The following is a 24,739-nucleotide window of genomic DNA, read 5'->3' as shown; positions in this document are numbered from 1 at the left end:
CTGCAGTCGCCATTCATTGTTTACATGCACACCTTGTTTCAATCTAACTGAATTCATTCTGATTGGTGAATCTGAATGTAGTGTTTACATGAACACTAAACAAGTGATCGGTTGATGTGCGTTTTAACATTGCTAAGAAAATTCCCGCTCCTCCGTGAGAGATACGAGACTGGCGCATCTCAGTAATGATGCCACCGGCCTCGCGCCGTTCTCCCGCGGCCGTCAGCCTCGTCCTGCTCGCCACAGTTAACATGATGAATGGCGACTGTAGAACGCAAAAGCCGAATCCCGGACATTTTGGTCGATCTCGAAATCCCGGGCAAACTCGTCACGGAGTCTCACTAGTAGCCTAGCCTTGTTGTTTTCAACTGCGCTCTCTTACCGGTAGGTGTGACTTGGGAGTGGCCTCGTAGGGAAGCGAAGCAAGTGCATTCTGGGAGTTGTTGTCTTTCATCCACATAAGCCAAAAATACATTTTCTGGATTTTCTCAGTCTAGAAAGCTCCAAATGCAAAAATAATTTCACATTTCTTCTACATAAATGACCTATTTTAAATACACATTCATCTTTCCAGGGGTGAAGTACCCCTTTAAGTTTATCAAGCGACGAGAATACATTTTGTGCGCAAAAACCCCCCAAAAATATTGACTTTATTCAACTATTCATTTTCTTCCGTGTGGGCCTCTAACGTGAGTTCACGAGAGTGCCACGACGCATGCGCGAGAACTGAGAAGATGACGCAGATGGGTCTCGATGTAGTGTTTAAAATAGTTCTAAAGTGTGCATTTCCTGGATGTCCGAATTGTGAGAAACCAACAAGAAAACGTAAAAGTGCCTTACCAATGCCGCAAAATGAATGGCTTACCTTTCACACTTTCCCATCAAATGATCGCGTCATCTTCTCAGTTCTCGCGCATGCGTCGTGGCACTCTCGTGAACTCACGTTAGAGGCCCACACGGAAGAAAATGAATAGTTGAATAAAGTCGTTATTTTTGGGGGGTTTTGCGCACAAAAAGTATTCTCGTCGCTTGATAAACTTAAGGTTGAGCCACTGTAGTCACTTGGACTATTTTAACAATGTCTTAACTAACTTTTACTTAACCCTTTAATTGTTCCCATGGTTGTCTTGTGTTTTGATATGTCATGTGTCACTGAGGACACTCCTGTAAATTCAGTGGAACCGATAAAAGTACATCAAGACTAGTAAAATATGCTTTGAGTGTTTATTATTAGTAGTATTATTAAATGGATTCCTTACGGTCACCTTCAGCATTAACCATAAACACCTCCATGAGTTCATAGCACATGGTGAATATAGCGCATATATTCATGTGGTCCATTGCTTGATACTTTTATAGGGCTTTTGCTTCTTTTTTAAGCCTTACAGTTTCAGTCCCTGCTCATTGTAATGGAAAACATTGTAATGGAAAGCAGGGAAAACAACATGCAAAATAGTTGGAGGTTGCAATTTAGCTGATCTAAACAGTGAACTGTACAAAACAGCATTCAAATGATATGATTTTCATTAAGCAAGACATGAAAGCCCATATTTTCCATGGGTAAAGCAAAACGTGCCTCCAAGAAATCTCTCTTCACAGTTTCATCTGGTTGGACTCAAACCAGAGGAACAGAAGAGGCCTATTATCCGGTTCCAGAACTCCCTGTTGGCATTATATCGATTGCCATAATATTCTGTGTTGCATAACTGCTTGACGTCCACCATTTTAATGTGGTAATTTTTCTCTCTACATCTCTATACTGTGTTCACTTCTTGTGGAGTTGCTGTACATATAGTAGCTGTATCTGAAGTTATACAATTTTGCATCATGCCAGTGTCCTCTTTCCAAAAATCTCTTTAAAGAAGTCTGATCCATAAAAAGACTAAAATACACCTCTAAGACAGTGAATAACAGTAAATCTTGTCAGATGCATGAAAAAACTGTTCCAGTTTGTCCCTAGCATGCATCTTTATTCTGCATTGATAAGACTATCACGATTAACATATAATACCGTTTCTCTCAAGCTAGTTCTCGATGTAAATGCAGACGAGCAAACATTTAATTATCCATCAAAACCACAAGCCAATCAGCAGTTCATGTGCACTGAAACTGATACTTTCACAGACACAGACCCATTTTGTGCATTTGTGACTGAAGACACATAACAAAAAACAATGGAACCTAGTGTATTTCTGTGTTGGCTATCACACCAACCTGATGTAACAGTTAACAGATGGTCAGAAATGCTATAAAAGCCACAATCATGAAAACACTGGCAAAAGAAGACTGTAACAAATCAAAATGGGCTGGGAAAACAACGCTGGCGCAAAAGCTCTCTTCCTCCCTGCTCCCATGCTTTGTCCATTGAGGTATTGTAAAATATCTCTGCTGGTCATTGTTAAGGACAGTATTGAATCAAACAGATTTAATAGTTATCATATGTGTCAGACAGCTGAAATACATTCTGAGTGGTTAAAAGGAAGTGAAATCAATTGGTTTTGATCTCTGCTGAGTCACAGGCAAACTCATTCAGGTTTTATAACATATTAGTTAAACCATTACCTTTGTTCCTTTGGCTCAAAGATTCGGTAAAAACTGTGAAATCGACAGCACAAAGTAAGTCTCCATTTGTAAATTTTGTGTGCACCCACTAATATTTTTAGCACTCAATATATTTTTGGGCTGTCACCACAACTGTCAAAACATGGACAGCATTAACTTAATCAAACACTATCTGTTTGCGCAAACATTGCCCAATGTGATAATGTATGGTAATCTCTATATATACAAAGTAGGTGTCAGTGAGAGAGCTAATGTGCTTCATAAGTCACACCCAGCACATTCCCTTAAAATGTGGGAGGCTGAAGAGGTTGAAAATGAGGAGAAAACTGGCCTAAACTTAATTTAATTTAATTTAAGCACAAGTCAAATTAATATTAAGATAAAAAGACATTGTAAAATGATTCAATTTATCAACCAAAACACTCTAATGAGCCAAAACTGGGAAATTCAGGCCATTTAAAGAATTAGGCATACTTTTCTTTTCTTTTCTTTTTTTCCTACACTTTCAGCATATGTATTCAGAGAAGGCAAACGTTTATTATCTTGAAAACTTTGGTCTGGCTGTTTGGCAGACTTTCCATTTGAAAATAAAAGAGAATTTGCAAGAACAAATTTGCTGCTTTTGTTAAGGCTGATAATGTTTTTCAAGTTTAAGTCTTGAATCCATTATATTCTTTATGTTCAGGATAAGACAGACACAATTGATCCTAATAATATTCATGTTTCATTTTTGGGTTCATGGTGAAACACAAAATAGATTTGATATTGTCATAATGCTGCTGTCAACAAATATCTCACAATTTGTGCATCCATATTTGCTTTGAGCATAGTCAATTCAGTATAGTCTAATATAGTAAGTTCATCAGTTGACTTTTCATCATGAACAAACAAATAAGACTTTGTTGTTGTAGTTTTCTCTTTTGATTGAATGTGATCATCTGTTGAAAATTTAGGACCACACATCATGGTTTTGTTGGATTTACTCCTCCAAACACACATGGCTAAATATTTCCTTTGCTAAAGTAAACGTAGGAGTAAGAGGGTTTGGCACAACCCTTGGGCTTCACATAATGTTTATTTCCTGAATTTACAGGTCTAGTGTCAAGATGAATGACACAAAGAATTCTAATGAGAAGAAAAGTAATGTTAATAATAAGATTAAGAATAAAAAATGCACTTCATGGCTAGCACTGTTATTTATTGTTTTTTCAGCTGTTCAGTCATGATATCAATTCATCTCGATTTCTCTCCTATAGGTGGGAGGGAGTGTATAAACGGCAAGTAATTGGATTAAAACTATGTTATAATATTAGGTCAAATATTTAGAAATGGCAGGTCGACAGCAACAGCCGACCTTGACATGAGGCGAGATTATCTATCAAATAATCACTACACCCCTTTCATGAAACCAAAAGATTTTCATTTTATTTTTGCATCGCATTTCAAGCACCCTAGTAAAATGTGTGCAACACTATTGTACTGTAAATTGTATAAATTTATTGTCAATAATTTAATTGTTAAACATTTAATTTAGGTAATTCAATTTAAACAAGCATTTTTTTTCTGTTCATTTTATATGAATTAGGCTACACTGCATTTATATATTGTCTAATTTTCAACATTTCAAGTTAGTATTTTTTAAGCAGTTTTACATTTATTTCAAAATAATATCTAAATGCAGTAATCATTTAAACAATATATTTTATTTGTGAGCTGATGTTCAGCTGTCATCAAGCTCTGTGAACCTTTAATTTCACCAAGCTGACTGCACACTAAAAAAAAACACACAGTCATCATGTTTTCACGCAATTTAAAGTTTGATTTTGACGTGACATAAAACGGTGATTTCTAATTGGCTGAGTAGTTTACTTAAATGTCTCCCCATTAACGCCATTATTTTGTTCACTCGTCGATTCGCGAAACAAGAGGCGGGATTTATTGCACGAAGTAATCATAACCAATCATACTGCGATGAAGGCATTAGGCTTGTTCGACTTGAACCGGCGCTGCACAGACCGATCGGTTTATGACATCAAAGTACCGCGAGAGTGACTGAAAAGCAAACGGACACGTCAGTTCTCTAATCGCTCTCGCGGTACCTTGATGTCATTCACCGATCGGTCTGTGCAGCGCCGGTTCAAGTCGAACAAGCCTATTGTTTTCTCTCACGTGGATGAATATGCATATGCAAATTATATGCAGCTGAGGATATGCATAGTAAAACTAGGCGTTGTTTAGGGGTCTCATTCATCATAAGTCTGAAAAATATTCAGACTTATAAAACCGTGCTTATGCCAGAACCTGCGCAAAATTCCCTTATAAATCCCAGAAGACTGTGTCTCCTCCCTGAAATAACCATATATGGAGATTAGGTCAGAGTTTGCGTGCAGGTGAGCAAATATTCTCGTCAAGTTTGTTTTTATAAATCACAATTTATGCATCGGAAGTGGCGTACGCCTCTTTCATGGCCTGTTTTGTGCGTACGCAATGGTTATAAATATGGCCCCAGAGCCGTTTAGAGAGAAACAGTTCTGGGGGAGGTAAGAGAGACGCACTTCTTGCTGGTATTTTGTAATATTTGTGTTTTTATATTTTTATAATATGGATTATTTTCACATTCAATTCTTTGAGGAGGCACTACCTCCTCAGAAAACCTTGCCTCCTCAGATAACTTGAAGAGACTTTCATATTTTGTTCATTCATATTCAGTTAATATATTCCAAAGGTAATTATGAAGCTGGTGTGTGTGTGTGTGTGTGTGTGTGTGTGTGTGTGTGTTAAAATAAGGTTAACAATAACAAAAAGATATTGTTTACATCTGAAAAAGCGCGCCTGTTCCTTTAACTCATCTAGGGGTGTGGCTAGCTGTCAGCCCTAATTTGATTGACAGGAGAATGCATGAGAGAAATTTGACTCGCGCAGCCTGTAGAATCCACGCTGCATCGCACACACACCTCCCGGACTGTGACTGAGCACATAAAGCTGCTTTACATCATTTGACTTCAATAGTTTACCGTATTCACTTGTGACGAGTTTGGTTACGACTTAAAATGACACGTTTGTCACTTGGAATTAAAATATAATCATAACGTTTGTTTGTAATATACGAGTTACAACGTTTTGAATGCGAATACTTCAGATGACGCGAACTGGATATTGACGTCTTTGATGTGAGGATGATTTTAAATAGTTAGTTACTTTGCGCACAACAATTTTTTTTTTCCTCAAAACGAAATTGAAACCGTTTCACTGACCTGTAACATTTGACATTAGCCGAATCTTCCCATCTTGGACTAACGTTACCCATCCTGGACTAAATCGAACTATAGGTAAGTGTTTTTAAAGAAACTTTAGAATAGAAAAGAACCGTGGACGACTAAATTTACCCTGGTAGCTTCTTCAACATGTAAGACCTTTCAGGCAGTGTCTGTCATATTGTTTAATTCATGTTTGATGACAGTGGTTACTTATGCCAAGTTACCACAGTTTTATTGTTGTAAAAATCTCTAGTAAAATGTAAAAGATTATCATGGTAAACTTTTGTAAACGAAAACAGTTTGATAATAGCTAGTGTTGCATCACAGTTATATTATTTATTATAAAATCCTATTCAAAAATATAAACAGGCAAATCATGAATGATGTAAATATTTAAAGAAATAAAAAAAATAGTTCCACACATTATGTTCTGAATATTTGGAATACAAATTGAAACCATCAGTTTACAATCAGCTGCATTACTTTGTCAGTATTGCATCTCTTCTTTTTCTCTTGTTCATGGATTCAATTATTTAACTGTTCATCTTCTACTGCACAATTGTTTTGAGTGTGTGTCATTATAGAAATGCTTAGACAGTTTATGTTTATCATCCTTCATCCATTATTTGGGAAAGTGTTCAAGGGGAAATGGGTTTGTTTTAAATGAATGAGTGATTGGTGTGTGATACGGTGCGTGATAAATCAGATCTTACATTGTAGTGTCATACCATGTGTTACACATTTCTTTGACTAATCTAAAATCTATTCAAGCACAACTTGTGTTTGGATTTGTACATTGTGTAAGACTATCCAATTACATTTGGCTGCGTGAAGCATGCTCTTGCCTTTTCAGTAGCTCACTGTTTCATTTAGAAAGTTTGGTCAGTCAGTTTTAAAAATATATATATAATTTGTCAAACCTACTACAATAATATCTGTGTTAGACCTGATTCTACATTAGATAGTTTACGTAATTCTCATAAGACTAAAATAGAGAAGACCTTCAACTGATGAGTTCCCTTGTGAAATCAACAGATGCAGTGATGACAGAAAGATGAGACACAAGTCATCACAAAACGAGGGCCCAGTATTTGACCCCATGTGTTAAAGGCTCATCATTAATAAAAAACTAAAACAACTTTAATCTATCGATCTATCGATATATCTATTTATCTTATACATGTATATACTGTAATATTCACATCACATACATTCATATCTTCTTTGAATGAAATTAAAAGGTTTTGTTCACGCTACTCATTTCTGTTCAGTGAATGGTGAGATGACTTTTTACAACTAAAAGTCATTCCTGACACAAAGCTATCATTTGACTTTAGAAAACATAAAAGAGAGAGAGTTGAAATTGTTAAGAGACTTTTATGGTGCTGTTTTGGCTTTTTGAAGCTTGACAGCCTCTAGATTGCTTTCTTTGTAGGAAAAACAGTGAATCTACAGAAAAATGAAAATCATGCAGACATTATGACAGTGAGTAAATAATGACAGGGTTTTCATTTTTGGAGCAACTATCCCTTTAAGCTTTGTGAAGCTGCAACTCATTGCAATCAAAAAGTATAAAGCTTGCATAAATCTCTAAAGTTCATATGATGTCTCGCAACAGACCCGTATTTCATTTATTAATAGAGTCGCTGAAGAGATTGATTCGAAACTCCCCAATCAATCAAATGTTTACCTCAGAAGCTGTAGGCTCCAAAAGCCATGCATCTTTAAACTTCAAAGAGGTTTTCACACATAGGTGGAGTCTCTGGAAGAATGTTGAAATGGCTCTTTTGCTTCATAGGGTAATGCAGATAACAAATGGGATTTTGGTGCTGTTGGTGTCGCATCTGTGGTCTCACTGATAAAGCGGCTGATTGAGTGTTGGGAACATATTGCGGTCGTGTTGGGTTGCACAACTTGCACCATTGTTTAAATACACTTTCCCCCCTCAATTGAACAGGTGAAAAGGTCCAAATGCAGCTGTCACTGATGTGTGTGCATGTATGTGGTTGTAATGACAGCACAAGGGTATGACCACCAGAGATGTTTGACACAAACATTTTTAGCTATCAAATCCTTTTGATTAGGCTGGAGCACACTCTACTCCCATATAGACAATTAGACACGTAGGTCCTCTCAGGAAAATTGAGGATCAGCTAAAATGAGGATTACGGGACAGCTGCTCTATGATACTATGCTTTAAAATGAATCCCTCAGACTTTCTTAAACCCTGTGAAGATGCCTCCTCCATTATCATAAATGTGTCATGACCTGACTCCTCCACCCTCATGAGTCAACAGACCCCATTTGCAGAAGGGAAGCATAATGTTTACAGAAAGTGTCAGGTGACATGTTATTTTCTTGTGATCTCTATTTTAAGCCTCTGAAACTAACTTTACTAATCTCTAAAGACAGGTGCTAAGAATGCAAAACTGTTGTTGTTAGGTTCTTGAACACCGAATGTATTAGTTGACATGATACATAACTGGTCAAAAGTTTGAGGTCCCCCCCCCCCATGTTTTTTAAAAGAAGTCTCTTATGCTCACCAAGGGTGCATTTATTTGTTTAAAAATACAGTAAAAGCAGTAATATTGTGAAATAATTAATAATTGTTTTCTATTTGAATATATTTTAAAATGTGTTTTATTCATGTGATGGCAAAGCTGATTTTTTGGTAGCCATTACTCCAGTCTTCAGTGTAACATCAAGAAATATTTATTTTTATTATCAATGTTGATATTATCAATGGCTTTTTTTTGTTAGTTTTTTTGCTGCCTAATATTTTTGTAGAAACCGTGATACACTACCATTCAAAAGTTTGGAGTTAGCAAGATTTAAAAAAAATAATACTTTGATTTAAACTGGGAAAAAATGACAGTAAAGACATTTTCATAATGTCTTATTATGGAAGATTTGTATTTCAAACAAATGCTGTTCTGTTGAACTTTCTATTCATCAAAGAATCCTATTCATACAAAAACATTAAGCAGCAAAATCTGTTTTCAACATTGTTAATAAAAAACAAATTATAATAATAACTGATAAAAATTTAACACCATATCAGAATGATTTCTGAAGGATCATGTGACACTAAAGCCTGGAGTAATGATGCTGAAAATTCAGCTTTGTCATCACAGGAATAAATTACATTTTAAAATGTATTGAAATAGAAAAGTTATTTTAAATTGTAATAATATTTCACAACATTACTGTTTTTACTGTATTTTTGATCAAATAAATACAGCCTTGGTGAGCATAAAAGACTTTCAAAAACATTTAAAAATTCTTATTTATTCCAAACTTTTAACTGGAATGTAGCTATATAAATACTTTTGACATTCATTTAATGGTTAAACTTTGGAGTATGTTCTCATAGTTCTTCAATACAGAAGTAAAGTAGTTTAGAAACTTTGCACAGTAAGCCAAATGCCTGGATGTCTGGAGGCTGCAGGAAATTATGGACTGCTGGCCAAAACCAACAAGCAGTCAAAAGGAATAATACAAAAGGCTTTAGGTTAATTTCGGTCTGTGTTTACTAAAAAAGCAGCACAGATCTATTCAGACTAGCATGATATGCACAAAGATACCACATTGAATTGTAGCTTAACCATTCAGTCTGCAATTTCCTGTGCGCAAAGCTATTTCTGATGAGCCTCAAAAAGGAAACGCTCACAGATAACTTTTTGGGAGTGCCGGGATAAATTGCACGTCACGTCATACATAGGATTACCAGAAAAATACCAGTTAATCTTGAGGCTTGTTTATTTACTAGCAGAGCCAAGAGAAAGCCTAGGATGTCATGCAATGCAAAAGGGCCATTCACACCAAGAACGATAACTATAATAATTACTAGGCTACCATAAAGTTTTAAAAATCACTCTAACTCTAAAAGAATTGTGCAATCCACACCACAACCTTACCAATAACAACACAAAGAAAACGATATTGTTGGAATCACTTTTATAGTGATTTTTTTTTCCATCACTAAAGTCCAGCCGGGTTTTAAAGAGCTTGAAACTGAATGTTATCGTATTGCCCATTGCTGTGGATGCTAATATAGTTATTATCATTAGTTATCGTTCTTGGTGTTAACTGAACTTTTTTATGCATATGGTATGTTTGAAATCCTTATGTCAACAGTCCTTATGAATCAGTTAAGTGACAACTATTTAAGTCTTCTTTCCTGGTTAAATAAAGGTTTGTATTTGTTTGCAATGCGTCATTTGCGCTTTCTGTGCCACATGACACAGTAAACAAATAGTTAATGGTGTCGTACTTAGTTATAAGTGCAAAGTTGGCAAATCAGTTTAGACTAGACTCTGGATTTGAATCTATTTAGTAACTTTAATTAGTACTACCTTTTAACATTCATACAGTTCCTTCTTTTATTGTTGTTGTTCCAACACAGATCTGTTATTATGTGCATTTGTGCATCCATGATTAAGGTCATGACAGGTATGATGACAAGCAGTCAAGATCCAGCTTATGATATGGATATTTACATCCATCACAGTCAACTCAAAAGCTCTCTCTTTATCTCTGGTGCAAGTCTATTTTGAGCCACAGTGATGTCTCTCTTTGATCACCAGTGTTCCCTATGGTAAAAATCAAAGTGTGAGTTCAGCTAACCAGTTGAGGGCATTTGTGGAGGGTACTCATGATGGACAATAGACAGAATCACCTTTCAACACCTCTTTAAATACATTGGGGATAACATTAAAGAGCCAGTAAATCACTCTCGCCTTCATGCTAATGTGGCGTCACTTTACATCTGTCCTGCCAAACCTTTACCGCTTCCTCCCTTTTGTCCACGTCAGTAGACTTAGCACACAAGGTGTGTATTTAAATCTCTTGGGCTTGAAGAATATCAGATGAATCAAATCTGAAATTGCGCTCTAAAATACTTGATTCTTATTGGTCAATTGTGACATTCAGTCAAGTCAAGTGACCTTAATTTTTATAGTGCTTTTAACAATATAGATTGTTTCAAAGCAGCTTTACAGTGGTAATAGGAAATTAAATTAACAGATTGTTTTGGCTTTACAGTAGCTCTAGAATAATGTTATTGTCCAGCTAAAGTTAGCTGATTGATTCCCTTCCGTTGCAAAGATCATTAGTTATTAACTTAGGGGCCGCTTACACGACACCGTTCGACAACAGTGCCTGGTGGCTCGAGAACGCAAACCTTGAAATAGTTTCCAAGGTGCAGGCGTTGAATAATTTTGAACAAAATAAAAGTTATCGCCACGCCAGCTTCAAAAATGCAAATATGTGAAAACGCCGACTGTGTGCACATGTGTATTACGTGTTTAGTCTATAGGTAGGCTATGCGCATTTGAATATATATGTGCGCAGGCGTGTAGTCTTTCTCTACAAATTGACCTCAACAAATCTGTCTGGCCTTAAAAATTCCTAATATAGAAAAAATTGTAGCCTATCGCTTCCGCGTGTCCATGCGAACCCAAATTATTTTGACAACGTTTTATCTGTACAGAGGTAAGGGAAGGAGGCCTTCAGCACTCTGATACTTCCTAATCAAGTGCAATAGTGCCTGTCCAGTTTTACAAAGGTCTTGATTTCGGAAGTTTTCCCATTTTCCCATATGTATTTTTAAAAAGTATTTGTTTAAGAGGAGTTTTAAGCCATGAACCAAACCAGCCAGCTACAAGGTGAATTACAATATTACAAACATTGATTTGAAGCGAAAAAGTATTTGAAACCCATAAAAGACAAAGGTACAAGACTGTGTACTTAAAGTCAGTATAAAACAGAAGTTTCGATGTGAAATTGTTGTTCATCTTATTTGCTAGACTGATTCTTTTGTACGATGTAATGAAATTATGAAAATTATGTAATGAAATAAATTTTTCTGGTCAGAAAACATTAAGATAATATATACAGTGCTTGTCAGAATTATGGCCGTCTGCCGGAAGCTAGTTATTTTAGTCGATAAAGTTTTAAATATGGATATTTTTCTTACACAAACGCATCGCTTCACTTCAGAAGACCTTTAACCCGCCAGAGCCGTTTCTAGCACTTTTATCATGGATGGATGTGCTTTGATGGGCTTCCAAAAAAGTATACCCAGTGACTCCCATTATAAAGCTTGGAAGAGCCAGGACATTTTTTTAAATAACTCAGATTGTATTTGTCTGAAAGAAGAATGTCATATACACCTAAGATGGCTTCAGTTTGAGTAAATGATGGGCTAATTTTCATTTTTGGGTGAACTATCCCTTTAAGAACAGGCCTGTAGAATGATGTTTGCTACTTATTTCTCAATTAATTCCTGCTGTGCCTTTAAACAAACCTTTAGTGTTTTAGCCTGACAAACTGTGATTTAGAGATATGGAAACTTTAATACTGCCAAGCCAAATGTCCTGGAGAGTGGGGATTTACAGTACAAAATGTTTTTAAAGTTCAGCCCTTGTAACACTCTATAAATATTTTTTTTCCTAGCTATTTTGCTGAAATAATAATTGATTTAAAAAATATAAAACAGCTTTATATGAGTTGTTTTCATTACTTAATGATTAGTAACTTCTTTTTTAGTAATTTGCTGATCTGAATGCTTTTCGTTTTGTTACAGGCATATATGAGAGAGACCACAAACGACAATGTCTAAGACACAAAAATCAGAGTCCAGGTCTCGCTCTAGATCGGCCTCCAGATCAAGATCCCATTCTTATTCCCGCTCCCGCTCCCGCTCCCGCTCCAGCTCCAGATCTAGATCGAGAAAGCGCAGATATGGGTAAGTGTCCATTATGATAATTAAATAGCATCTACTGGCTTTGTTCATTACTATGGCATGCAAAATATACTGTCAATTAAAAATAAGACAGTCACACTTTACTGCACAGTACAAAGCTGGTATGTGGGATGAAGGGGAGTTGGTTTCGATTTTTGATTTCAGTTTTGAGTCCGATTTTTCAGTTTTCAGTTTCATTCATCACTTTCAGTGACGTATTGTGTATTTTAGTACATAACAGAATGAATAGGAAAGAAGGGACATTTTGTAATATTAATAAGAGGAAAAACTGATGAAATTATCACTTAAAAACTAATCAGCTGTAATCATTTCCATTTTACTGACTATTGAGTCATTTAGCCCCCTTTTCTGTCTTGCAGTCAGGCCCAGATGGAATCAGTACACAATTCTACGTGAATGAACGCAGAAAATGTGGCTTCAGAATCCGTCTTGGTCTGCTATTAATCTTGTGCTTGATGAACAGTGAACTTTAACTACTCATTCTGACTGTACTACAATGCACAAATCTAATAACAATAAGGCTTACTGACAGATGTGCTTAAGGATTGAGTTGGTTGGAAAACTGTTAACTTCTCACTTTGTACGTAAACACAAAATGGAACTTTATTGTAAACACACACCATGTGACTCATGCTCAGTTTCCCATCCATGACTCATTTTAAATTAAAATCAGTATTTCAGTGCCAGTGTCATCCATCTAGCCGCAGCTGCCAGGCCAAAGTTATGTAAGGTACACCTCTGTACATAAATAAAAGTACCCTGTATTTTATAATGCCTTTACTCTGGCTTCCTCTCTTGTTGAAAAGGGGCTGCACAGTCACTGTGATTTTACTCTCCATGTATTCATCAGCATTGCATCAAGTCTGATATTTGGGAAGGGCTGTGGCTTTGGAAAGGCTCACCGCACTTATTTCTCATGCTAAAATTGTACTTCCCTGCACATTCTTTTAGGACTGCTGGTTTTGCGCTTACAGCACAGTAGAGGCTCTTAGGTAGCCAAATGTAAACTGTTCCTGCCAAAAACGGCACCGTTTTAGACAAAAATGGATGTTACTCTGTTTTTTTTGTTTTACATTTATTGAGGATGCATAATTTTTTTCCCCCATAAGCATGGATCCTTTTTCCTGTGTGGTTGACAGTGTACTTTGAGCTGAGTCGGAGAGAAGTACATTGTTGATTTTTCATGCAAATTTGCTAAATCTGATGTCCCTTATTTGCAAGGGAAATCTTGCGAGCCTGGGCTCTCATTGCTGACCAATTTCAAAGCAGAGATGCCACAGCTGGAAAAACCTTGACACACATATGTCATGCAATGAAACATTGCTGCATGTTTCTGAATGAAGTCAAACTGTCCAAATAAAACTCATGGGGCATGGGTGTCAAGAAGTAAAATTCCATTAATAAATATAAATGTAAAAAAAAAATCATCAATTACTCACCCACATGTGATTTTACAAGTGGAGACTAAAGGTTTCAAGATTTAAAATCACAACAAAAGTCATCAATATGAATTTTGCACTATATTTTAAGTCATATAATATCTTTGTGTGATTAACAGACTGAAATTTCAGTGAGAATCTTGTTGCCTGTTGTGACCGGATCATTGAGTCAGTGAGTTGACATGAGGTCTGGATCAGTCTGATTCATTAATGAATCATTCAGACCAGTTTTGAGAACTGTTTCCACCAACTCACTGAAAAGATCTGATTTGAAATTTCGATTCAGACATAGTCACAATTCAAATGTATCCTCTTCTCTCATGAACATCAAGGAAAGCTATAGGAGATAATAATAATGGCTTAGATTTGGTTTGTTTCTCACACAAAGCTATCGTATGACTTCAGAAGTTTTGCCGTTCAGTGCATACGATTCATTTGGACCACTTTTGTGCTGCATTTGTGCCCTTTTTGAAGAATAAATGCCTGAGACTCCATTCATTATAATAACAGGGGAAAGTGCAACCAGTACAATTCAAATGTCTGCTTGTGTGTTTCCCAGAAGAAAGAAAAAGATATGGGTTTGAAACAGCAAGTGACTAAATAATTACAGAATTTTAATTTTAACTTCAGTTAACGAATAGCTTTTCAAATGAGGGAGCTGTTAATTGCTGCCTTCAGTTAGAGTCTACTGTCTGTGCAAAGCTAATGTGTTGTAACTGGCAGGCTGAGAACCTCCTCTTTGCTCTGTAGAAAGAGAGTAGAAATCTTTCCCATATGACCCATGTGACTGACTCTTTCCATCCGCGCTCACTAGAGGAGATGCAAAGTCCCTCTTGCTCACTGTGAGAGTATCATGTTGCTCTGTGCACTACCTTCTTACTCTGTATTCCAATGAAAAAACGCAAAGGGTGAGTAGAAAACCAGCCGAAACGGTTGATAAAAGTAGGTTAGTGTTACTGTCATTATGTTTATTGGATTGTAAATTGGTTGGAGGGGTGCTTTACTTGGATAATATGCGAGGCTTTGTTTCACTTTCCAAATGATGAAAAAATTCCACTGCAATAGAATGGCAGGTTTTAATGCAATGCTAGACATAATTGCATGACTTCTACGATTTGATATTCTTATACAGAAATGTTTCAGTGTCTGTTCATCTTCCAATGAGATTATATTCAAAATTCTATAGAATAGAGTGCAATGCACAGTATGAAGTACTTGCATGTGCAAGTTGTTTAGTTGATTATCAGTGTTTGGGATATTTTAAGACGTGCTAAAAGGGACTGGCTTACAAAGAGACCAGAACTACTTAGATCTGTTAATGAATAGAACAACAGGGCCACCGTATGGCTACAGTTGATTTTGCACCAAGAGCTTTCAATTTTAATATCAGCTGTGTTTGTTACCTGAAATAATTCTTTGACATACTGTTACACAAATGAAAGTTGATACAGTTTTCATTGTATGTCTCTATTGATTGTCATTTTAGCTTTAGACCCTTTAAAGTCATTATTTTGTGTTAGTTTGAATTATGAACATTAATAACATCAAACTTTATGCATTCTCAAGTGTCTCATAGCCAAATCTCTTGACATCATAACCAAATTACATTTGAATAACATTTGATTTAAGATCCGCAGCGGAGGTGAAGAGTACTAGTGAATAATCTTTGGTCTGTTGTTCCCCACCCAGAGGTGTAAAGCTCCAAAAGTTGTATGGACTACTTTTATGTAGATTTTATAGTGCTTTTTGTCCTCTTTGGAGTTTTAAATCCCATGATCACCATGACCTCTAGTTGTTTGGAAAAAATCTATGTAAAATTGTATTTAAAATAATTTTATTTTTGGAAAATAATTGCATATAATGTAATGTCTCTTTGTGTCATTTTCTAAATCCCAAGGATTTTTGTTGGCTCAATCCTTCCTCTTGTTGTCTTCAAGCTCTAGGTCTCGCTCTCGATCAAGATCCCATTCCCCGCCCCACAACCGTGAACGGAACCACACACGGGAGTACCAGAACCAACGGGAGTTTCGGGGAAACCACAGAGGCTTCCGGAGGCCATATTATTTCCGGGGCAGAGGTCAAGGCTTTTTCCGCGGGCGCTTTCAGCGTGGTGCAAGGGGTGGATATAACAACTACCATCACAAAAACTGGCAAAACTTCCGGCAGTACCCTCAGCAGCAACAGAAGCAGTACTACCCCAACAGCCCCAAGAGGGGCCGTTCACGCTCTCCCAAGAAGCAGTCGAGCAGCCCGCAGCCCCGCAGCCATTCCCGCCGCTCTGACAGGTCATCCTCAGGGAGATCGCCACAGTCGCACCACTCTTCCTCCTCCGGGTCTGAGTCTGCCAAACACACTTGCAAAGATATAAGAGAGGGAGTCTCAGTGCCAGAAGAAACTCGAGGAGGTGGAGATGGGGCTCTGGCAGAGCAGGTGGGAGGCTCTTCTTCGGTTGAAGAGAATGCTGATGGAGACAGGACTTTGGAGAACTCTCAGGTTTTGACAAGCCATGACGCTAGTCCTAAAAGGACAAGTCTGCAGGTTTGCTCCTCTGTCACTAATGACAAACCGATTGACTCCGCAACCAACGAAACAAGTCCTGCTCATAAGAGTTCAAATGCTCCAAATAATGGTGCCACCACCTGGCAGAAAGTTGCAACTGCACCTTCAAACAACAGCCCCATAAAGAAAAGCCTTAGCCCAGTTTTCAAAGGTTTTGGGCTCTTTACAAATATTGACCAACAGACAGATGATAGAATTGCTATCTCCGCTGCATTTTTGAAGTAAGTACGGATAACTTTTAACACATTTTTTTTAAATGTTGTTCATTTATCCATTTTTACACTACTGGTCAAAAGTTTGGAGTAATACATTTTTTATGTTTTTGAAAAGATTCTCTTATGCTCACCAAGGCTCTATTTATTTGAGAAAGAAATACAATAAAAACAGTAATATCGTGAAATATTATTACAATTTAAAATAACTTTTTTTTCTATTTGAATATATTTAAAATGTAATTTATTTATTCTTGTTATAGTAAAGCTGAAGTATTATATCACAATCATAATAATATGCTGATTTGGTGCTCAAGAAAACATTGTTACTGCTTAATATTTTTGTGGAAACCATGATATACTAACATTCAAAAGTTTTGGGTAAGTAAGATTAAAAATATACTTTTATTCAGCAAGGACATTAAATTCATCAAAAGTGACAGTAAAGAAATTCATAATGTCTTATTATGAAAGATTTATATTTTCAAATAAATGCTAATCCTTTGAACTTTCAATTCATCAAATAATCCTGAAAAAAAATGTATCACAGTTTCCACAAAAATATTAAGCAGCAAAAACTGTTTCCAACATTGATAATAATAAGAAACATTATTAATAATTGATATAATTGAGCACCAAATCAGCATGATCCATCTGATGGATCATGTAACACTGAAGACTGGATTAATGGCTGCTGGAAATTCATTTTTGCCATCACAGGAATAAATTACATTTTAAAATATATAATAAGAAAATAGTTATTTTAAATTCTTATAATATTTCACAATATTACTGTTTTTATTGTATTTTTGATCAAATAAATGCAGCCTTGACTTCTTTAATAAGAAAAGAAGTCTTTTCTTTCAAAAACATTAATAAATCTTAATCATTCCAAACTTTTGACCAATAATCTATATTATTTAACTTGTTTTTCCTAGGGCTGGGTATTGTTCTCAAGCCTTTGAAGCTATATTGATGACAGATGTTTATATATTTGATGGACTATATGCATTTGAATATTGCTTTATTTTCTTTTTCTTTTTTACCTTTATTTTAGTCAGTTATAAGAGTGGAAGTAACACAATAAATCCTGTGTGCGTGCCAGACACAAAGTAAGATTGCACATTTGGTTTGCAATCTGACCTTCAAATGCATCAAAAGAGCGGTTGGAAGAAAGAGCCAAACATGAAGAGCTAGATATGCCTTGTTTACAAATGTCAGCTCACAGTCTGTAATTTAGATGTGCTAAAAAGGTCTAAAAGGTTTATATTTGCACTTTGCAAATGGAAGAAGTGATATATTCCCAGCTGCACACACACTTGTTTACCTGTTATAGACTGGAAGCCATTCATTTGTACACGGTAAAATTAACCAAATCCATTACAGTTTATGCATAGTTCTGTCAGTTTGACATGAAGCAGCAGTCCTCGGTCACGTCAAAATGACAACTGATGCATCTGAGCACATTATTGTAAATAATAATGAACTGTAAATCTCTTTCTCTCATTTACCAGATTCCTGGAGGAGCAAAAGTTTAAAAAACAGGCCCCTGAATGTGAGAACAACACACACATTGGGAAAAGTAACAGAGAATTAGTATGTGACAAAGAAAATGGAGGAATCTTTGAAAAGGGCATTGAGTTGTCTCGCACTGTAGATCATGACAACGCAGGAGAGAAGGAGAAATGCAAATCTGCAAAGAGTGGTGATGGTAAAAAGTTATCCATAAGCACCCCTAAAATGGGTCCACGAAAGGGCCCAACATTTCTGTGCGAGGATGATGAGGACGATGAAGAAGAAGGGGAGATCTCTGATAGAGTGAGGGATATGGAAAGCAGTCCCTCCAAAAGCAAAGTCACGCTGTCCGCTCGTGAAATGTTTGAGAAGCGAATCAGAAGGATGCAGGACATGCCATGGGATGATGAGCTGGAGGCTCTCCTGCTCTGCCATAAACAGGAAAGAGCAGCGAAAATCCTAGCTGCTCTCTCTAAGAGAGACCAGCTGAGTGGCATGCTCAAGGATCCCTCCCCTGAAAAGCTCTCAAATGTGAAACGAAAAGAGAAACCCACACTGCTGCCCAGGAGGAGTTCTGAGAACCGCGAGCAAGAGATGTTTGTGGTTATGAACGAGGAATCCCCACCAAGAGCTTCCGTGAAAAGAGGAAGTGAATTCAGTGTGAGGATGAATTCTCTCAGTGATGACCTTGCTAGGTAAATGATTTTCCCTCCAAGATCTCAGAAATTACCTTTTGCTTCTGATTGCATCTTCACAAAACATTGCATTGTTGTGCATATGACTGCTTCTGACTACCACATTTCTTTTTGTCTTTTGTCACCATTGTTCTATTTGACAGAACATCTGTTTTGACCAATGAAAGAAGGCATCTTCTGGAGTTTATGCATCTTGATGAAAAGGATTGGGAGTTTCAAGCTGTCCTTCAGCATCTTCAGGCTCAGCAGTCACCCAGAAGTCCATCTGAGCTGTTTGCCCAACACATAGTTTCAATTGTCCATCACATTAAAGGTGACTGAAACCTCTCTGTCTTGTACAGATAAGGTTGTGAGAGTTTTTATGGCCATAGTATTTGTATTGTTGCATCACCCCTCTGTAAAATTACAAAATGATACACCATCATTAAATTACTGCAGGCTTGTTTTTTAAATATTTATATATATATATATATATTTGTAATTCATAATGGGACAAATATACATATACATAATGGGTACGCCATTGTTGTTTTTGTTGAACGTGTTTTGATTGAACGCATAATACGTATGTGCATTATGTCAGTTTTATCACAAAGTTGCGTTTTTGTAGTTTACACGGATATGATGACGGTATAATTTTCAAAAAATTGCACTTTAAAACTCGTTTTTAAAAGTTTGCATTTTCAGGCCCCCAAACACTGTTGGCGTGTAAATGAACGGCCAAAAAGTTTTCCATTTTTAGTTGAAAACAGTCTTGTGTTTACACTCCCCTAAGTCTTTTTAGTATTTTTTTTAATACTTTATTTATTTAATGAAAAAATATGAATTTTTCTGCCCTCAGCTCAATATTTTCCTTCTTCTGGATTGACCCTAAATGACCGCTTTGCCATGTACCAGAGAAGAGCTGCTGAGAAAGAACTCATTAAGCAGAGAAAGAGTCCAGAGATACACAGGTATAAAAAATTCAGGGACAAATTCCCACGCTGGTTTCTCATGCACGTATGAGCAATTTATTTGTTTTGACAATTTCTAAGACTATAAGAAAGGAGGATCAGCATATATCAAAATTCCTCTCTTCACCTCTTTTTTCACAGGAGAATTGATGTTTCTCCCAGTGCTTTTAAGAGGCACTCTCTTCTGTTTGATGAGATGAAAAGCACCATGGAAAACAGCTTCAAGGTGACCAAAAATTTTGAAATATGACGTATTTTGGAAAAGAATGCTGCGCAAGTGATGTGGCCAAAGCATTCTTAGGCTTCCTTCTCTCTCTAAAAACTCTTGTTTCTGATGAGAGAGGCATAAAGTCCAAAAAGTGAGATGCAAAAAGAGGTGCATTCAGGTTGTTGTGTTGTAAATGCCTTCCCTTATACAAGCCTTCCTAAGGCAGTTGAGGCAAGAAATCAGAGGTCAGAAATGGAAGTGACCAGTTGTTCCCATGTCAAATCCATTCAAAGGACTCTAAACAAAAGTCATAGTAAGTATTCTTCTTCAAAGCCTGCAAAGAACAAGTGAGGTGTTTAGGCAAAGTAAAAACAACATACTTTCATGAGCACCAATGAAAGTATTTCTGATGTGGTCCTATATATTTTGTTTCGTTTATTTGAATATCTTTTGATTTCGACGAGCAAGTGAGAGGAAATCCGAATGTTATTTTGCGACCTGTTGGCATTCCTGAGAAAATAAGCCTGTTGAAAGCCAAAATGCTACATAAAATGATATTAGAAAAGGCCTCTTCCTTTCATCCATTTGCATGATTGTTTGAAGTCAGCTGTTGCTGTGTTTTTCGTTTTGGTCCCACCCCGTACAATGCTGCATGAAGCTAATAGGTCACGCCGCTAACCCACATCTGGCCACAACATCTCTCTTTCTCCTCACGGCAGGTCGATGGTAAAAAATCTAAAAGTGATTCAATGGACCTCCGGCTGGATATTGAGCGCAGAAAGAAATACTTGAGTGGAGAGAGAGAACAAAGAGAGGAAGAGTACGGAGAAAGAGTATCGGGGCAATCTCCCGAATCAAGAAAGGAAACATCCACAGAGAAAGCCTCAAAGAACCACAAAAAAACAAAGTAAGCTGCATAAGAAAATATGCTCCATAGACATTACAGAGTGATTGTGAATACAGAGGTTCAGTTCTAGAAAACAGCTTAAACAGCTAACAATCATATTTCTGTTTGGGCTTGTTGTAACCCCTCAAGTGAAAAATTGTCATGGTGATAATAACTTCTCTAAATGTAGTTGAAAACTGCTGTTTTGATCAACCATTAAACAATTTGTGATGATATCAGAAATAAATTTACTTTGTTCAAAAAACATTCAAAGAATCTGGTTGAGTCATGTAAAGATTTAACAAGATGAAACCGTCAAACCTCTCAGTAGGCCTTTAATAAACACTTTCAAAAAGGCCTGAAGATGCGTTCACACTGTCAGCAATCTGCAGAAACAAGAAGTCAATCATTTTCAGTGAGAGTTGGTGACGTGAGGCGACATGAGTGACAGAAATCATTGGGCAGAGCGAATGTTGAGCTATTGAACTTGCATATGAGATGCAATACGATACAGCAACTACCAATGGGAGCAGAGCTCAAATGATTGACTCCCTGATACAGTTGTGTACTGTATTCAAGTAGGAACACCTACTTGTGCCCAAAAGAAAAGCAACTTGGTCACCTTCATCTATTACATCACTGTCAGTGTGAACGCATCTTTTTGTCTTTCTGGTCAGTTGAATATTTTGAATATGTCGAATATAGGTTGTCAAGTGTTTGAAAATGTCCTGATTTCCTTCGACTCCAGGTAGGCTACAGGTAAAGATGACTTTTTGGTTAGTCGACAAGAAAATGACCTGATAAAGTCACATTGAACATGAACGACAAAAGCTGTTATCGCTGATCCAGTCGATTTTTGAGACCTCTTTACATTGATCAACAGTGTCTGAATCTAATGTTATTTAATTCCTAAGGAAAAGCAAGAAGAAACGGGAGCGTTCTCAGTCATCTTCCTCATCTTCCTCTGCTTACCATGAAGAAGAGCCTGAGGTCAAGCCAGAAGGCTTATCCAGAGTCCAGCTGGGGTTTAGAGAGCACAGAGAGCCTGTGGAGAGAGGAAGATCACGAGGAGGCTTTGTAAGTTGAGTGCTATTGAAGAACTAAGATATTTGTTTATTGCTTTAATAATTACGGTTACCATTTGCTGTTTCTTAGCAGCTTAGCATACGCGGTAGAGGTTGGAACCGAGGACATTTCCATGGAAACAGCAACGGTGATTCACAGATGAACATGTCAGCAAAGAATGAAGACTGGGATCAAGAATACACTCCCAAGAGCAAGAAATACTTCCTAGTATGTTGTGATTGTTGTAAACACACATTCTGAATCTCCTTTCTAATGCAGTTTCTGAACAACCAAAAAAAATTAAACTAAAAAATAACTCAATATGCATATCAAGAACAACAAACATACAGTAGGTTATGCTCCATGCAACCTATCAGTTACATTCATGGTCTGTACATGTAATATTATGGCAATGTACAATCAAACACAACACAGGTGATTATGCTTAAACTGAGTAATCTTTCCAAACCTTTTAATTATAATAATCAGTTAGGTGGGAGACAGATTATATATGTTTTCATTACGTACTAACTCTCCATCAAGGTTTTCAGTTCCACTTACAACTGTTTATGTTACATAATTGAGGTCCATATTTTTTGTAAGCCCTTCTTCTGTCTTTGCAGCACAGTGAAAGAGATGGTGAAGGTGAGAGAAAGCTGATGAACACGCGCGGGTCTGGTCGTGGTAACATTGTTCGTGGAAAGGGACGTTTCATCCTCCGGAGGGCCACAAATACCAAAACCACCAATAATACGAGCCCTAAATGGGCCCATGATAAATTCCAGGCCACTGATGATGAGGGCGAACAGCAAGGAGATGATGTAGAGCAGGACCAGTGAGAATGGAGCAGTGAAGACTTTGACAGGAACTTGGAGAACAAGGAGATCCCTCATCATGTCAAGAATGGATATAATATCTGCATCCTTATGGATCCAAATCTTTTTGATAGGAAAAAGTTTTTTTTTTTTTTTCTTTTTTTTTTTCCTATTTCCTATCTAATCATGACAGACACTGTTAAAAGCACCTGCTCCAACATTTATTTTCTATCCCTTCATCTCTGGAAGAATTGGTGCCCAAGCGCCTCCTTTGCGAATCCTGTCTCCTTTTTTGCACAAGACTTTTGAAACATGCGAACGTAAAACACACAGTTTGAAGTAGTGATATCATAGACCGATATAAAGGCTAGGACAATTGATTGGCCATTTTGAGGCTATTAATATAACCATATGAACTTAATTATTGGAAGTTTTTATTTCCCCACTTTTTCATTTTCAAATTCTACTGACAGCTTTGTCTATGGATAGTAAGAAATTTCTGTGTGTGTGAATAGTTATTAAATGTTACAAATACAGTACAACTCTTTATATCGTCTGGTGACCATATATATCGGTCATCGGACACTCTACTTTCTAGATGTTGATATTGGGCTTTAAAAAAAAGTTTTTACCTGTTTAGGTCGGCTACTAGTTCAAATGTTAGGTGCCTAAGATGTGCCATAGTGCCTAAAGTGTAGAATGCCAGTATAGAACTATACTGTAGCTGCATATGTTCTATGTTTTTGCCTTAAGAAAAAAAAAAGTACATATTGACATTTTGTGGGCTTAAATGAAACTCTTTGAGACCCTTGTGTGTCTTCTGATAGAAACGAAGATCTTGATTTAATGACCCAGTCTCGCTATGGGACCAAACAACAGCAGGTAGACATTCATTTCCCAGTGATTGAAATGTGGGGAAAAATGATTTACATTCATCCAACTGCTAGTCAAAGTGGTCAACTTTAAAACTGGACAAACATCCTACAGAAAAAGTAAAAAAAAAAATACATGTACCTAAAAATGTTTTGAAGACTGTTAACAAATTCTAGATTGCTCGGGTTGCAGGGTTTTGACAATATGTGTGTGCATATTTTATAATGGGTTTTCTAATGTATGTAATTTACATTCATACTCAACATTGGATTTTAATTGTCTGGGTTCTGATTTGCACTGTGTCTGATATATACATTTGACTAGCATTTATATACTCACAATCAGAAAGAATAAAAAAAGCAACAATTTTCTATTGAGTGTTTTTTGTGTGTGTGTCCAGAAGAAACTAGCAGCAGCATTGGTTGCAGCAGAGTGCAGCAGTCTACAGTATATTCAGAAATGAACTCAAATCTTAACAAAACAGAATCTCAGGAACAGAAAAACCAACATAAAACAATAATAATAATAATAATTTGTTACATTTATATTGCGCTTTTTCTGGGTACTCAAAGCGCTTTACATGGAAGGGGGGAATCTCCTCTACTATGAAGGTAAAAGAGTAGCAAAACTCGAGAGCACGTAGATGTGAATTTGAGAATTTGTACAATAAATATTCGTACTTGTACGTGAACATTTACACTCACAGCTCCAATGTGAAAACCTGTAAAATAAAAATCTGAAGTTGAAATTTGCACTTGCAGACAATAGTTACAAACCTGTATTCTGAATTTGAAGCTGTAGACAAGTAGTCACAAATGTGTAAAATGCCATTCACAGAAATACAATGACAGACACAAACTTGTAATATACTTGCATTTATTCTTACATTCACATTCGGGGGCGCTCTGAAACGCTAATGGCTTAATGCATTAGA

The 24,739-nt window shown here is 36.7% G+C and overlaps 1 protein-coding gene across 4 annotated transcripts; it reads left to right on the top strand.

Annotated features, from left to right (window-relative positions):
* The first annotated feature begins 5,462 nt into the window (after nucleotides 1-5,462).
* On the top strand, nucleotides 5,463-24,176 carry thrap3a (thyroid hormone receptor associated protein 3a). Of its 4 annotated transcripts, XM_081388678.1 has the most exons (12): nucleotides 5,513-5,732; nucleotides 5,836-5,891; nucleotides 12,406-12,567; nucleotides 15,962-16,804; nucleotides 18,310-19,005; nucleotides 19,149-19,318; nucleotides 19,847-19,958; nucleotides 20,100-20,184; nucleotides 20,886-21,073; nucleotides 21,967-22,129; nucleotides 22,208-22,345; nucleotides 22,741-24,176. In XM_081388678.1, exons 3-12 carry the CDS (start codon nucleotides 12,434-12,436, stop codon nucleotides 22,954-22,956), a joined length of 2,745 nt encoding a protein of 914 aa, XP_081244804.1. In that variant the 5' UTR covers nucleotides 5,513-5,732; nucleotides 5,836-5,891; nucleotides 12,406-12,433; the 3' UTR covers nucleotides 22,957-24,176. The 4 variants fall into 4 exon arrangements, with proteins under 4 accessions (XP_081244803.1, XP_081244805.1, XP_081244804.1 ...); XM_081388677.1 differs by having other exon boundaries at nucleotides 5,463-5,891; XM_081388679.1 differs by having other exon boundaries at nucleotides 5,488-5,891; nucleotides 22,211-22,345.
* The last annotated feature ends 563 nt before the right edge of the window (nucleotides 24,177-24,739 follow it).

The sequence above is a fragment of the Scardinius erythrophthalmus genome (assembly GCF_964197995.2).
Source record: "Scardinius erythrophthalmus genome assembly, chromosome: 16".
Classification (NCBI taxonomy): domain Eukaryota; kingdom Metazoa; phylum Chordata; class Actinopteri; order Cypriniformes; family Leuciscidae; genus Scardinius; species Scardinius erythrophthalmus.
Note: the sequence above shows the minus strand (reverse complement) of the source record. Positions and strands in the feature narration are given on the sequence as shown.

Excerpts from the sequence above, each read along its gene's own strand:
- thrap3a (XM_081388677.1), top strand. The coding sequence starts at position 12,434 with ATGTCTAAGACACAAAAATCAGAGTCCAGGTCTCGCTCTAGATCGGCC. Across the intron at positions 12,568-15,961 it reads TCGAGAAAGCGCAGATATGG|CTCTAGGTCTCGCTCTCGAT; the intron begins GTAAGTGTCCAT and ends GTTGTCTTCAAG. Across the intron at positions 19,959-20,099 it reads AAGAGTCCAGAGATACACAG|GAGAATTGATGTTTCTCCCA; the intron begins GTATAAAAAATT and ends CTTTTTTCACAG.